This window comes from Eptatretus burgeri, chromosome 9, assembly GCF_056783735.1.
Source record: "Eptatretus burgeri isolate ZD-2024b chromosome 9, Ebu_testis_v1, whole genome shotgun sequence".
Classification (NCBI taxonomy): Eukaryota; Metazoa; Chordata; class Myxini; order Myxiniformes; family Myxinidae; genus Eptatretus; species Eptatretus burgeri.
Genome location: NC_140969.1, coordinates 80,465,134 through 80,480,527, shown reverse-complemented (window position 1 = coordinate 80,480,527; position 15,394 = coordinate 80,465,134). Strand labels below are relative to the sequence as shown.

General features: G+C 43.2%; 1 protein-coding gene across 1 annotated transcript in view; it reads right to left on the bottom strand.

Moving 5' to 3' along the window:
• The window catches only part of RIOK1 (RIO kinase 1), a 98,817-nt gene that overhangs the window by 52,039 nt on the left and 31,384 nt on the right, over positions 1–15,394 (bottom strand). Inside the window, exons 12-13 of the mRNA XM_085895742.1 lie at positions 7,517–7,620; positions 7,162–7,268 (exon numbers count right to left, since the gene is read on the bottom strand). Of these exons, the coding sequence (XP_085751868.1) occupies positions 7,162–7,268; positions 7,517–7,620 (211 nt within the window). The remainder of the gene's footprint in view (positions 1–7,161; positions 7,269–7,516; positions 7,621–15,394) is intronic.

Sequence of the window (15,394 nt, the reverse complement as noted above, 5' to 3'; positions counted from 1 at the left end):
ATTCCTATCCTTTGACAGTCTGAACAATCTGCAGTCATGACATTCTGGCAAGAAGCTTTATGAAATGGCAGACCTTCAAGGCCATCCTTTCCATATTCAAACCATCCAAGGTGGCCTCATGAAAATATCGGGTCTAAAAAGGTTAAAATATCTGGATGGAGATCATTTTCATTTCGATAAAACCACAAAAAAAAAATTTGATTTTGTCCTATTTAACCACATGTTGATTATTCTCCAACTTTTCGTTTTAATTGTTTGTCTAAACACATCAAGTCTCATATTCAGGTCTGCCAAAATAAAATGGCCAGATATTTTCTAGGTGAGAATAGTGGAGTACACACTTCAATATCATGGGTTTTGACCTATCGCAGCAACCTCTTGATGTACAGAGTTATCGTGGGCTTAATGTCGACCAATCGCGGTTTTTGAGCTGAGCTGTGATGGTTTTCTCTCACCACAAGCCTTTTGTCGTTTCTTGAACACCGTAAATAATGGAATTGGCACCAAAATGTAAAACGATAGACAAAAGTGATTCATTCAATTTTATTTATTCGCTGGGTTATGAAGCTGGAGAATAAAGCTGCATAACATTCAGAATCAAAGAAACACATCGACAGTTTACAAAGGAAAATGATATGAGATTAATAGTGGCAGAATGGTGGGGGTGAGGGGGGGAAGTGTAACCGCTTTCAAATGTTTACTCTGCTTCAACGCAGCAGGAGACTTCATCATAAAGCCGATTTATATTTATCTTACATGTTTATTACCTCTGCCACCGAAGGTGAAGGAGGTTATGTTTTCAACCCTTTTTGTGTGTTTGTCTGTGTACAGGATATCTCAAAAGGTTGTGGACAGATCCAGATTAAATTTTGTGAGCAGATTTGGTGTGTAACCACAACAAATTGATTCAATTTTGGTGAAGATCCGAATCCGAATCCGACTACTAAAATTTTAAGTGATTCTTCACCATTGGGAGATAGAACTCAAAAACGATATATCGCATGGTATTTCAAAAATGTTATTGGGCCAGATACGTTCTTGTGGATCAGGTATTACAGGGCGGAGGTATGTGCTCTACCGAGCGCCCTTCTAGTTTCAATTGTGATGTGCTTATTTTTCACTGCCGCTGACCTTCCTCTGTATGTTCTTGAAGCTGAGGAACCTAAACACCTTGTTCCCATTGGAAATTGGTTTTAACTTTCGTGGATTTGAATATCGCAGCATTTTCCAGGAATGTAACCCCCGTGATATTTAAGGGTGTACTGTATCTCACATTGGTGATTTACAGTTCGCTTAAATTGGATTGTTAGATAATATTTGTCATGTTCATCAACTTTGTTTAGTCCAAAATTTCAAAATACTACAAAATTTATGCCCTACTTATTGATATCAAAATGTTCTTCTCGATCAAAACCATTCTCACAATACTCGGCATTCCAGTAATACAGCACTGTTTCCACGGGTGAAAGACCATTTCAAGAAGTTAATTGCCATTCAATTTTGGCACTAGAAAGCTTTGGAATTCTCTACCTATGTAAATAAGAAAGTCCAAAACTCTTGAAAAAAAAATTCTCTGAAATTTCAAAAAAGCACTTACAAATTTATACAATACATAGACAGAGTTAAATTTGTCATGTGCCATAATTTTCAGCATATTTCTAGATTGTTAGTGATACTCGTTTTCTTATCATGAAATGTACGCGTATACGCATGTAATTTACCTGGCTCGACGAGGTTTCACGCTGGAATTTGATGTGCTCACCGAACTTGAGAGAGTATTTGAGCAATGTCGTATCCCTCATCGGATACTTGTCACCCCCACCACCAAAGGTGAAGGAGGTTATGTTTTCTGTCTGTTTGTCTGTGTACAGGATATGTCAAAAAGTTGTGGACGGATCCGGACGAAATTTTGTGGACATATTCGGTGTGTGACAAGGACGAACTGATTCAATTTTGGCGAAGATCCGGATCTGGATCTGATAATTGTTTAAGTGATTCTTCACCATTGAAAGATAGGGCTAAACCAATATATAGCACGATATCTCAAAAAGTTGTGGACGGATCTGGATGAAACGTGGAAAGGTTGGGTGTGTCACAAGGACGAATTGATTCGATTTTGGTGAAGATCCGAATCCGGATCTGGATACGAGAATTATTTAATTTTTTAATGATTCTTCACCATTGAGAGATAGGGCCAAAAAACGATATAGTACTGTATAGCGTTATATTTCAAAAATGTATTGGGGCCCGACATGCTCTCTGGATCAGGCATTACATGGCGGAGGTATGTGCTCCACCGAGTGCCCCTTCTTGTTGCAAATTTGCAAACTAAACATTTACAAACCAGAAAATTAATGTTCTGTCTGATTTAAAGAGTGCCAATAAAAACACTTCATAGAGTTGAGACAATTTGCAGAACTGTACCATTTTGGCAACTGAATAGCGACCTGAGTCTCTGCATTCCCTGAAAATGATAATCTCTTGGCACCTGTGAAGTACCTGCTTTGAGAAACATTTGAAACAGATCAGGCATTTTACTGTGCAGTGATTTATTACCTGATCCAAATGTGATGCCAAATGTATTACCTGATCACAAGAGAAAAGATTCCTGGTTATGGGGTCAAATCAAAGCTCATGATTATTGGGATATTTAATCACCACCCATATTGAAGGATGCAATCTGAGGGAAGGAAATTTTGATTACTCAAGACAACTTGTAATCTGCTATTTTCAACCTTATTCCTCAATCGGATGCCGTTTTTGACATCAAGTAAGGAGATGTTGAACATGGAATGTGAAAATATGCCACCTGGTGGTAAGATTTATTACAAGTATGAGGCATCCACAACAATTCTTGATCATGTTGTGGAATGTCAGCCAAGGTCCTCACTTTTTCATGTTTTAAATTTGTTTTCCTCGCAACTTTCAACAATGGACCACCTACCCATGGAGAATTTTTTTTTAAAGTTGCATGATTATTGGACGGAAAATGTTCCCGGTGTTACAAAACATCTTTTTTGCAGACATGGGTTGCAGAGTGTTTCGTGTATCAGGAATAAATGGCCTCGATCTTGCTTCGCTTAGCCTTCACCAAATGATGAGTTCATCTTGCCTCCTATGTGCTGATAAGCATGTTCCAAAATTTCCTTTGTCACTATAATTTTCCAATGATTGCAAAGTGGCTAAAGGACTTTATAAAGAATGAGTGTGCATGCATGTGTGCATAATTGACAATTTTGGCAAGACAAAAACTTCTGAAATAGTAGAATTTTCATTTCTGTTAAAAACATCAATTTTGAAAAAAAATCATGACAAATAGCTGGGAATGAATTTGATGACAGGTATAACAGCTAATTATAGCCCATCTGAGATTTTCACTCAGCCCTGCCCACAGGCAGATCGGCATCCACAACAATTCTTGACCATGTTGTTGAACGTCCACAACCACAATTGTTTTGAAAATGGAGAGCTTCACCAAAAAAATCCATTTAAATCTCACTCGGCTTCTTTTCAGAAAGTCAAGACGAGGAAAGGGCACAAAGCTAAATTCAGCTGCCAAAATGCTGACCCGTGCTTCTCACCGCTTTGATGCTGTTTACCTTCAAATAAAACATTTCAAATCCTGTTTTTGGCTTTGCGAATGGATTCTTTGCTCCTCTCAAGCTAAATGACATCCACTTTGCATAAGCCCCAAGAGCATAATTTCATTGGGATTATCAACAACTTTCTTAGGTTTGTTGGAAAATGTGGCATGGTGGTTTGTTTTTTCTATAATTATTTGCATGCAATTGATTGGATTTTTAAAAGAACTTCAGATCTACAAATTAGGGCTAAACATGCAGGCTTGTTGCCAATTAAGAGATGAACTTAATGGCCCAAAATAACCCACAAGGCACCAGTGAACATGCAATGCTTGTACAAGTTTCACAATCAACAAGCTTTGTCCTTATTGGGGTAGCATTAGCACAAATCTTCCATCCATGCACCATAAAAGATTTATTATAACACCTTAGGCCTTCAAGTCCATCTCCAATGGCCATTATCTGCAAGTCATGCCGTTTGTCAGAATTTTACTCTTTTTTTTGTATCAATACCTTGTTTTTGCCAGATATGTTGAGAAAGTGAAATGTCCAGCACATCTGCCAGTCCACAAGAGAGTTGCTATTATTAATAGGTACCGAGTTTGTCATGTTCAAATGTTTGCTTACAGCATGCAGATGCACCATAAGACCCAATATTATTACAATAGAAGCACACGCTCCTGACGGGAGTAGCTAGGGGGGTTATGTTCTTGTCCTTATTCAAACGTGTAATTCAAAACACCTCACTGCACTGGAAATGTGGAGACAGGAATATTGTACTGTAAAGGGTGGGGACTTGTAATACCCTCTTCCACCTGAAGCGGCTCCACACGATACATATTTACAAAGATAGTTTCCAACCAGCCCCACCCCGACCCTCCCCCCCCCCCACCCCAACCCTCCAAAGCAGTGTTTCTCAACCGGGGTTCCGCGAGAAACAGTAATAAATAGGCTAATGTATTTTTGAATAGTTTTTGTTTGATTTAATATTCGTAATTGTACTATACACGTACGGCATATTGTTGGAAACTCCTTGGTTATTATAATAGAGGCTTCAACCTCTTATATTATTTACAATTATAACAACCATAGGGAATGTATTTAACGATGTCTATATGGCACCAGTGTGAAACCACCATCACTGGTTAGTGGACGTCCTGTACGCGGCGGATTCGTGTAACATTGAGTGACTGACTCAAGTACGGGGCGCAAGCACGGTGTCCATCTATCTTCTCTATGCTTCCTAGCGTGAAGTCTCTCTCTCTCAAGGTTAGTTCTTCTGTTTACCTTTATTTGTTTAAGTTTTGTTGATCAAGTTACATGAGGTGTGTTTTTTTTTTATTTAAAAGTTTTTTTTTTTGTGAATTAAAACCTCGGTGTGAGGACTCATAAACGAGCAGTATGTTATTTTTTTCATTGCCAATAAATTTGACAAAAATGGGGTCATTTTTTCCTTCAACCATGTATCCGAAAAAAAAATATTATATTTACCACGTGAACTACGATAAAAATATAAAAGAGCTAGATATTAAAATGGTATATAATAATTTTTATGCAGGGGTTCCCTGAGACATGAAAACTATTTCAAGGTTTCCACAAGGGTAAAAAGGTTGAGAAACGCTGCTCCAAAGACCACAGGCAAAGATAAAACACCCGTATGCAATAACTATGGTCATGTTGATGATTAGCGTAATCCCAATTAATGTATAGGGGTGTTTTTATCTTTGCCAGAGGTCTTGGGGGGTGGGGAGTGAGGGGGGAGTGGGACGCGAATTCTTTATGTGAATGTGTACCATGTAATGCCACGCCCAGGTGGGGGAGGGTATTAGAAGTCTCCACCATTTACAGTATAGTATTCCTGTCCCAACGTTTTCCAGTGCAGTGAGGTGTTTAGCAGTAGTTATGTTTTTGCTTGCATGAAACCCAGGTCTTTTTGGGGTTTTTTGCCTATACAGTGCCCAAATAAACATATTGTTGTGAATTCGCGCCCGCCGGCGTGCGGACGGCCACGTAACTTGGATCGCGGCACGTCGCCCACCGGACGGACAATTCAGTCGTGACCCTCTCGGACCAACGACGGGAGCTAGTCACGTGTGGGGGTTTAACCTCACCACGATCGTGCCAATTGCCCACCCGCGCAGGATAGGGTCGCTCGCCAAATTCGATCTCCCTAAGTACCTGCGCGAATGGTCGACCAGGCGATCGCACCTCCCCGCAGGTCGATTCTGGACACGAGCCGCTTGGGCGGCCCGTTCCATGCTATCGGGATAACCGAGCGGTGTTATCGCAGACCTGGACGGTTCAGATTAATTACCGGGCGTATTAAGCCCACCACAAACCCTTTACGTGAAGCAGGATGGAGGGTCAATAAAGAAAAGACGAAGCGAAATGGGAAAACAGTTCACACAATGCACATATATTACACGACACACGGAAAGCACACATACACAGCCAAACAGTCAAAATGCATATATAGCAGTTAAAACAAAAGAAACAATGACGCAGAGTTACTACCGAATACGCGTACACACGGCAACACTTATACAGTTCTACTTTACAGACGGCGCCAACAACATTCATTCGAAAGCAAAAGAAAAGGCCACCCTTATAGACAAGGGGGCAGACGGGGCCCGTGAGCCTTTATGGCGTGGGACTTGGCAGACCGAACGAGTCCCACGAGACCGTTGCAGGTTACCTGCACCCTCGGGGTGCGATGGTGGGCGAGCCCTCTCCGGCGCTCCTTGTACGAACGTGCAGGTCCGCGCGACACAGCTGGCAGAGCGGCACCTCCAGTCCGCGTCCCCTCCGCGACTTCAAGCTCCAACGAGCCGGTCGCTCTACGGACCGCCTCTCCAAGACCCAGACGGGCAGAAGACCATGAACCGCCGACGGACACTGACACTCTCACCGACCGCCCTGACCTGACCTCCTTAGCGGCGCATCCGTGCGCCCTTTTATTTCCCCGGCACCCTGCCCCTCCCTTCGCGGCACACGGGGGGGGGGGGGAATATTCCACCAGAGAAATCGGGGTGGGAGTTGAGTTCCAACCGTCATTCTTGTTTACCAGGGAAATCAGGGTGGGAGTTGTTGTTGTTCCCCTTTTGTGTTCGTGGAGATGTTGACGGTTGCTGGCGGAGTGGTGAGGATGGCGTGGTTGTTGAGGCAAGTGTAGTTGTGGTTGTTGTGAAGCGGCATTGTGGTTGGTGGTTGTTGTGTGATGGCGGTTGAGACGTGGTTGGTTCAAAATAAAGATAGAACAGAAAAACGGCTATCTCAAAGCATCGCAGCCCGAATGAATCACATAAATTCCCTCAAAACAATGGGTTTGGGGCTAACTACACATGTACTTAGAGTTATCTCACCTACGGGCCCTGAATGGTGGTTTGCGAATTTCCACAGCCATAACAATATGCATCAGAAGAACGCATTGCATGCTTGGAACAAGATCGCCCATAGATCGCTAATTATCAAAATGCATCAAAGTTTCTATCTACCTTAACAGATTTTTCAGTTGCCAATGTCCTCCCATTTTCCCATCATCAACCCACCCTTCACTCCCTTCCATTGCAAAAATTCTTACCTTATCCAAATAGGCATCCAAGTTGGTTCTCGTGATTGTTGGATCTGTGATGAAATCAAAGAGCTCTCGGACTGTCATGGTTTGCACACCATGGCGGGAGAAAAACCCTGGAGAATCATGATTGGCAATATGGATCAGCAAAAGGTTTCACAAGGTCTCAAAAAAAATATTTGTGCAGCCACTACCACCCACAACAAACTCCAAGAAGAAGAAAAAACACCCCCCATAAATACAGAACACAGATCTCCAAAAATAAACAAATATTACTAGGACTTCAAAATATTAACAAGGTTGTGATATATTTCGAAAGCACAAGAAAAGAAAAGGCAAAAGAAAACCAGACAAAATCTCGTACCGTTTACATTGAAACAGTCCTTCCGGAGAAACTCGAGAGCATGCTGATGGTCATGTTCTACAGCTTGGGAGACATCAATGATGTATGCTTGTCCAGCATGATAACTGCGCAAAATAAAAACAAGCGCTTATAACTTACACAAGTGCCTTATGGTATTGTGACAATACAATATACTGTGTATTTAGTACAGTAGCATGCCACTACAATTTTATCCTGTGACACATCAATCATACCCAATGAAACTATCTCAACATGGTGATGTCGCACAAAAAAAATGTGCTGAAAGGGCATTTTCAGTCTCGCTCCGAACGCAATCCGAGACTATTGCAACTTGTGTGTGTCTATGTCTCTGTGTGTTGGGATTTGTACCTTTTTCTTTAAAAACTTTGTTTCGTGCTTCGTCTGCAGTTGATTAAAATATATTCTTGCTTGCTGCGGAATGAACATTGTGAACTGAGATATGAAAAGGCTTAACCTTGAGTGAGACAAGGCAGCATTGTGATACATATCGCCAGCTGGTTCAAGGATGAAAGAAGGAATTTGCTGCGTTGTTAAAAGATAAAATCATATACATGTATATGTATATGTTGTTGTTGTTCATCTTTCGGCTGCTCCCGTTAGGGGTCGCCACAGCGGATCATCCGTTATGATCCGCATACTGATTTGGCACAGGTTTTACGCCGGATGCCCTTCCTGTCGCAACCCTGGTCGCCTCTTACGACACAGGGATCAGGATTTGGGTTTCGACATGATTCCGGGCTGCTCTACACCCTGCCCAGTGCAGAGCCCCCGTCCTCAAGCGATCCTCCAACCCAAGCCTCCGAGTAGCCGGATTACAGGCGCACGCCACTACGCCCGGTCATGTATATGTATATATATATATATATATATATATATATATATATATATATATACATATATATATATATATATATATATATATATATATATATATATATATATATATATATATATATATATATATATATATATATATATTGTTATGGCTGTGGAAATTCAGAATACACCATAAAGGTTCCTTAGATTAGCTATGCCGGTAAGTGAGTGTTCAGATAGCTTTCCCCACCGTTGTTTAGAGGGTTTTCTTCGTGTTCACCGGGCTGCGACTCTGAGATACTGTTTTTCATTACCTATCGTTATTTTGAACCTACACGCAAACAACAACCGCCACCAAGTACGCCGCAATGCCAAGCACGCAAACAACAACCACCACCAAGTACGCCGCAACACCAAGCACGCAACAAACCTACATGCAAACAACAACCGTCACCAAGTACGTCACAACGCCAACCACGCTACAATTTCCCTCACAACAACCACCACCATCTTCGCCACTACCCCCGCTTCCGAACGCCATCCTCCACAGTCCACACGACGGTTTCCGCGTCGGGAACCATCAGAGAACGCAGGCAGGATTGGCAGAACAAAAGCTCTCGCGGAGCCTGTGGGGTTTTTCCCGCCTATTTTCCCCACGCTTGGTGTGAAGGGAAGGGGGCAGGGCAGCTCGCTTCCGATTGGTGGATGCACGGCGTGAGGCGGTCGGAGTGAGGGAAAGCCCCTTTTCGAGAAGCTTCTCAAAGGGAGGTGGAGTCAGAAGCGGGGCGGAGCCCCGACCTATAAAGGGCGGACGTACGCGAGTCTCTCGCCCTCGCTCTCGTTCTTGATCTCGTGGCGCTGGTCACCCCTTGGGGCTTCGCTCTGCCTCTCGCTTGGTTCATGCTCTCGGTTGCGGACTTTTCTTCCCCTCGCTCGTTCCTGCGCTCGTGGTCTGGCGAGCGGCCTGTTGGTGGAGACGCGGACGGAAGGCACAGCAAAGCCGGCTGTGTGGTGGACCTGCGCGTCCGGACGAGGGGTGCCGAAGAGGGTTCGCCGGCCGCGTGGGAGGCTGGAACCAGGCGCGACCACGCTGACGGTCGTGGGAGAGAAACTCGACGACCACCAACGGGGGGGGGGGGGGGGCAGGAAGCCTGCTACGGTCTCGTGGGCCCATTCGGTCATCCACGGCCCACGGCCATAAAGGTCTACGAACCCTGTCTCCCCCCTTGCCTATGAGGGGGTCTTTCCTTTTGTTTTGTATGACTGCTATGGCGCCGTGTCCCTGTAAGTAGAACCTGCTAAATTACTGTGCTGTAAATACACCCTTGCTTATAACCTTTTCTTGTATAAAGTCTTATATAAACACTAATAAAGTCGGTCGTTACGTTTTCTTGTTTCTTGCTTGTACATTGCATGACTGCCTTGGCTGTATATACGTGTGCTTTATAATAAATGTCCTTGTGTGAAATGAATCCCATTCGTCATGTCCTATTTCCCTTTTGAAAGCCATCTTGCATCATGGAATGAGTAGTGGGTTTTGAACACCTGGTAAAGAGAATCAGATCCGTCGAGGTTGGCGATAACACCGCTCGTTTATCGTTTTAGAACGGAACGGACCGCTTAAGCGGTCCATGTCCCAAGCCGACCTGCGGAAGGGTGCGGCCCCTCGGTAGGTTACCAGCACGGGTATTTAGGTATATCGACATTCGGCGATTCACCCTATTTCGCGCGGGTAGAATGTGGACTGGGCTGTGGTGAGGTTAAACCCCCACCCGTGTCTGGTTCCTGGCGATAGTTCCAGGAGGGTCATGACTGAATTGTCTGTCCGGTGGGCGACGAGGCTGCCATTAGAGGAACGCGGCCGATCGCACGCCGGCGGGCGCGAATTAGTAACTATATATATATATATATATATATATATATATATATATATATATATATATATATATATATATATATATATATATATATATATATATACATATATACATATACATACGATACCCGTGCACATGCATGGGATAGCAGTTCAACATAGCTGGTAGCAGACGACAGACCGTACACGGGGAATGACAAAAATATGCATTGTGCAAAATGCAAGTGGTACTATGGAACGCCAAGACTTCCCAAACATTGTCGGCATGTCCGCAAAGTGCCACAGCAATTTCATAGGGATTGTATGACGGCGAGCCGAGTTTTTAGTGTGCAAGCTTGGTATATATATATATATATATATATATATATATATATATATATATATATATATATATATATATATATATATATATATATATATATATATATATATATATATATATATATATATACATACATATGAGATTTAGAGCACTCACCGAGCATCTTCAATAACATCATTGGAGTTCCTGGTGTTTGTTTTCCATGTACACGTTTGGTATTCAATAAACAGCTTTCTCTCAAGTACATCGACGTCTTCATGCCTTAACTGCAAGGGTGATCGACGCCTCGACATGCGTGTCTGTGTGTCTGCGCGCATATATATTTGGTCTAAATTTTTTTCTTCTCTGCAACAGCTTGTCCGATCGTGAAACTTTCAATGTAGGAGGGATTCCCCATGGAGAATATTTTATTGACATCACTGACATAATAAGTCACATGGTATGGGAGCCATATTGGATAAAAGGAAAAAAATTTGGACAAAATCTTCTCCGAAACCACTCAATGAAGAAAATTGAAACTTGGCAGATGTCATCAACTCCCCATGGGGTATCGAGAGTGATAACAATGACATCATCGATGAAGTGATATTCCAGCCATAATTGGTTGAATCAAAATCATAATCAGAAAAATCTGAAACTTCATATAATCTGATCTATGACCCAATGTGAGAATAACTAAATTTATGATGTTATCCATCACATGGTCTGGTGGCCATATTGAATTGAAAATAAAAACATTAAAAATTAATAATAAATGAAAATAAACTTCTCCAGAACCACTCAACAGATTGATATGAAACATCATACATATGATTGACTAGCCATTAAGAATAAAGTTTGAAAAAAAAAAATTTGAATAAAAAAAATCATATTCACCTTCAGACGCAATTTGGCCTTGATGTGCACAAAAGTCGTTAACTCTCCGAATAATCAATCAATCGATACTAATAAATGGCAGTCTGTGTGCGTGTGTTCTCCATAAAACTCCAAAATCATGAAACCTAGTGGCCTGAAACTTTGCAAGCATTTCAGGTTCTGGTTTTGCGGTTCTAGGTTTGCAGCAACGGCAGGTCTCTCTCAGGGGTCTCTGCCAACTTTCTCAAAGTTAAGTTTCCACTTGTTATTTGTCCCATTTTAACTGTTTACTTTCTCACCTACATGTTTCTGTGTGTTCCTAATTCGGTTTGTTTCAAAAATTGTACAATTTTGTGAGTTTTCGTCGACCTTGTCTTACCGGGTTCCGTGAGGCCTACCATCCTTCCCCTTGAGGTGTCCGATTTTTTATTTGTATTCTTTCCCTATTACCTTAAATTACTATTTTCCCCACTTTCCCCAACGCTCTTCATCCCTCTCAACTAATCACTCTGTTTCTTGTCTTAAACTCAAAACGAAAAAAAAACTACTTTTCTCCTTGCAGACCTACGACTTCTGATCCTCCTTCTTCTTCTTCCTCTTCCTGCCGGCATACCATTTTTATTCAACTTGAGCTGACCCACTCTCGCCATTACCTTCACGATTTTTTCCGACAACCTTCCATTCTCGAATCTTACCTATTCTTCAAAAATCCATCAAAAAATAATAATCTTCCTTGTATCCTTTCTATCCATACACCTCCTGTAACCACGTGTCTCTCCACTCTTCCTGATACTTTTCATCGACCCAGCAGCTTCACTCTGCGTTGACCGTTCCAAATTCACCATACACCTCTACGATTTTACTTCAACCTTCCCTTTCCCGAATGTTACGCAATCCTTATTTAAAATAAATAAATACATTCACTTTTGACGATACACCAGCCATAGCCATGTTTCCTCTCCTGTAACCATGCAATCTGTTTCCATCCTCTGCGATTACCGATCCAAATTCACCATTCACCTCAATTTTTTCTACAACCTTTCCATTACCTAATCTGATGAAAACTCTCTCAAAAAAAAGTTAATACTAATAATAATAAAAACGATCTCTTATAAATGCTTCATCTTCCTTTTTCACACGTGTGGTACTCATCTCTTTCAACAGACTGCTCTCAATTCGACCTTTCCTTCATAACTTGCCTAAAAACTCCAACTGTAACAGCATTTCTTCTCCCCGTTCTCTTGTTTTGCCTTTATTGCATCACTCAAGAAATGTGTTTAATTGCATTTCTGAAATAAAAACTTTAAAAAACTCCAGTTTGCTACGAATTTTCGCTTTCCATCAACCATTCTTTTTTTCCAACTTCAGTGCCAACTCACTTCTCTCACCCCTCCCTCTCAAAGCAACCATCACACTCTTCTCCGTCCAAGCTTCCCTCTCACCTTTCTCAAAAACTACCCCCTCACCTCTCCACACACACCCTTCTCCCACCATTCACCCCCCCCCATCACTCACCCTTCTCAAAGTTGCGACCCTCTCACATCCACAAAGTTGCCTCCTTCCCCTGTCCTCTCACCTCCATCTCATCACTCCACCTCCTCAAATCCTCAACTGCCTTCTGCCCCCTCTCTTGGCCCCCCCTCTCCCCCAGCACCACAGACCCTTTTCTCCTCCTCATCCAGCCCCCTCCCCTCGCTATTACGCAATCCCCCACACCTCTCCTCTTCTCCCACAAAATATTACAACAATGGAATAAATCCTTCCTCTTCTCCAATGGCTTGATTTCCAATCATCAATTTGGTTTCAGACCAGGTCACTCTACTCTGGATATGCTGCTTCTGCTCTCCCAACAATGGATGGAGGTCCTCAATGCCAGACATGAAATCAGAGCCATATCCCTCGACATATCTCGTGCTTTTGCCAGTCTGGCACACTGCCCTACTCACCACTCTCTCTTCCTGTGGCAATCCCATACAACTCTCTTTACCACCCCCCACCCTCCCTTGTCCTACCCTCCCCCTCCCCTCCCCTCACCTGCACCCAAAGCCTCCTCCGCTCCCTCTTCATTAATATAGTGGACCTCAAATATCCAGGGCCTTCGCTCAAACCTTACAGATCTTTCCATACAGGTTGCCACTGACAAACCAGACATAATCTGCCAAACAGAAACTTTCCTCCCTCAAGACGTCTTTGACTCCCAAGTATCTCTCCCTGGTTACTCCCTCCTCCAGTATGACAGACCTGAGCCTCGTCCTGGTGGAGGAGTTGCTCTCTTCATCAAAGACTATTCCTCACTCTCCATGCACTGCACTCACACCCCCATACCTCCAGGAATACCTCTGGCTACAGCTTCCCCTCCACTCCCACCTCATGTTTTTATGTGTACTGTACCATCTCCCAAAAAGTGATGACTCCATTTATACCTCACTATCCAAAAACATGGATCAACTTCTGTCTTCTCATCCTCATATGTGGTGACTTCAATTGTCATCATGCCAGTTGGCGAGGTGTGGGTACCTCTCTCACCTGTCATAGCACTTCAGCAAAAGCTTTCAGTGACTCATTGGGACTGACTCACTCGATCAATTTCTCGACCGGGATCTCAACGAATGGTACTCCATCTCTTCTGGATCTGATTTTGACAAATTTCCCATATATCTGGTGTTCTTCCTCCGCTCCAATTGGCTCTTCTGACCACATGCTTGTCAAAGTAGACATCTCTCTGGCTGTTATCAGAGAACCACCTCAGCGCCGTCGAATCTGGCATTTCACTGAAACCGACTGGCAGGGTCTCCAAGCAGCCATCAAACTTCAAGACTGGTCTCCCATCACTACTTTCTCCAACATAAACTCATCCTGGGAATTCTTTCAAAGAAACTTGCTCTTCCTCATGAACGGATTCATCGCCTCTCATCTTCAGTTGTCCAAGCCTTCCTCCCACCCTTGGTTCACTGAAGTTTGTGGTGAGGCAGGTGTCCTGAAACAACTTGCCTTTGCCTCATGGATAGCAAACCCAACTGAGGATAATCTCAGTTCCTTCCATAAAGCTCGGAACAAGTGTGTATCTACCCTCAGGAGAGCCAGAAAAACAACTTTCTAAGCTCCAGTTTGAACTCTCAAACCTCTCTCCCTCCTACAAATTCTGGTGGCATCTAATCAAATCTGTTTCTGGTGTCGGTTCCCCCTTCATCCCTCCCTTACCTCAAATGGCCACATTGTTGATACCACACATGAAAAGGCTGAATGCCTAAACTCGGTGTTTGCATCAAAATCTTGTGTCCGAAACCCATCGCTTTCTGTACCCACCTTACCCAGTCGCACCCAACTATCCCTGGACTCTGTGTCCTTTTCGTCTGACAAAGTGGAGAGCTTGCTGTCAAACCTCGACTCAGATTCTGCAACCGGTCCAGACGGCATCAGCCCACGTGTCCTAAAAACCTGCTCCTCTGCTCTTGCTCACCCTCTGTCTGTTCGATTCACCCTCTCATTTGCTCCAGGTCAACTTCCATCTGATTGGAAATCGGCAAACATTACCGCCCTGCATAAAAAGGTGCAAAAACAGATCCCTGTAACTCCAGACCAATCAGCCTTCTCCCAATCATCAGCGAGGTTATGGAATCTATCATTGTTTCAGACATTAAATCCTTCCTCTTCGAAAAATGGCTTGAATTCCGATCACCAATTTGGTTTCAGACCAGGTCACTCTACTCTGGATATGCTGCTTCTGCTCTCCCAACACTGGATGGAGGTCCGCAATGCCAGACATGAAATCAGACAGATCACGTGCTTTTGACACAATCTGGCAACCTACTCTGCTCACCACTCTCTCTTCCTGTGGCATCTATGGCCATCTCCACTCATTGCTCGCAGACTTCCTCTCCTGTCGCAGTCAAATTCTTCTTCTTCTTCTTCTTCTTTCGGCTGCTCCCGTTAGGGGTCGCCACAGCGGATCAACAGCCTCCATTTCGCTCGATCCTACACAACTTCC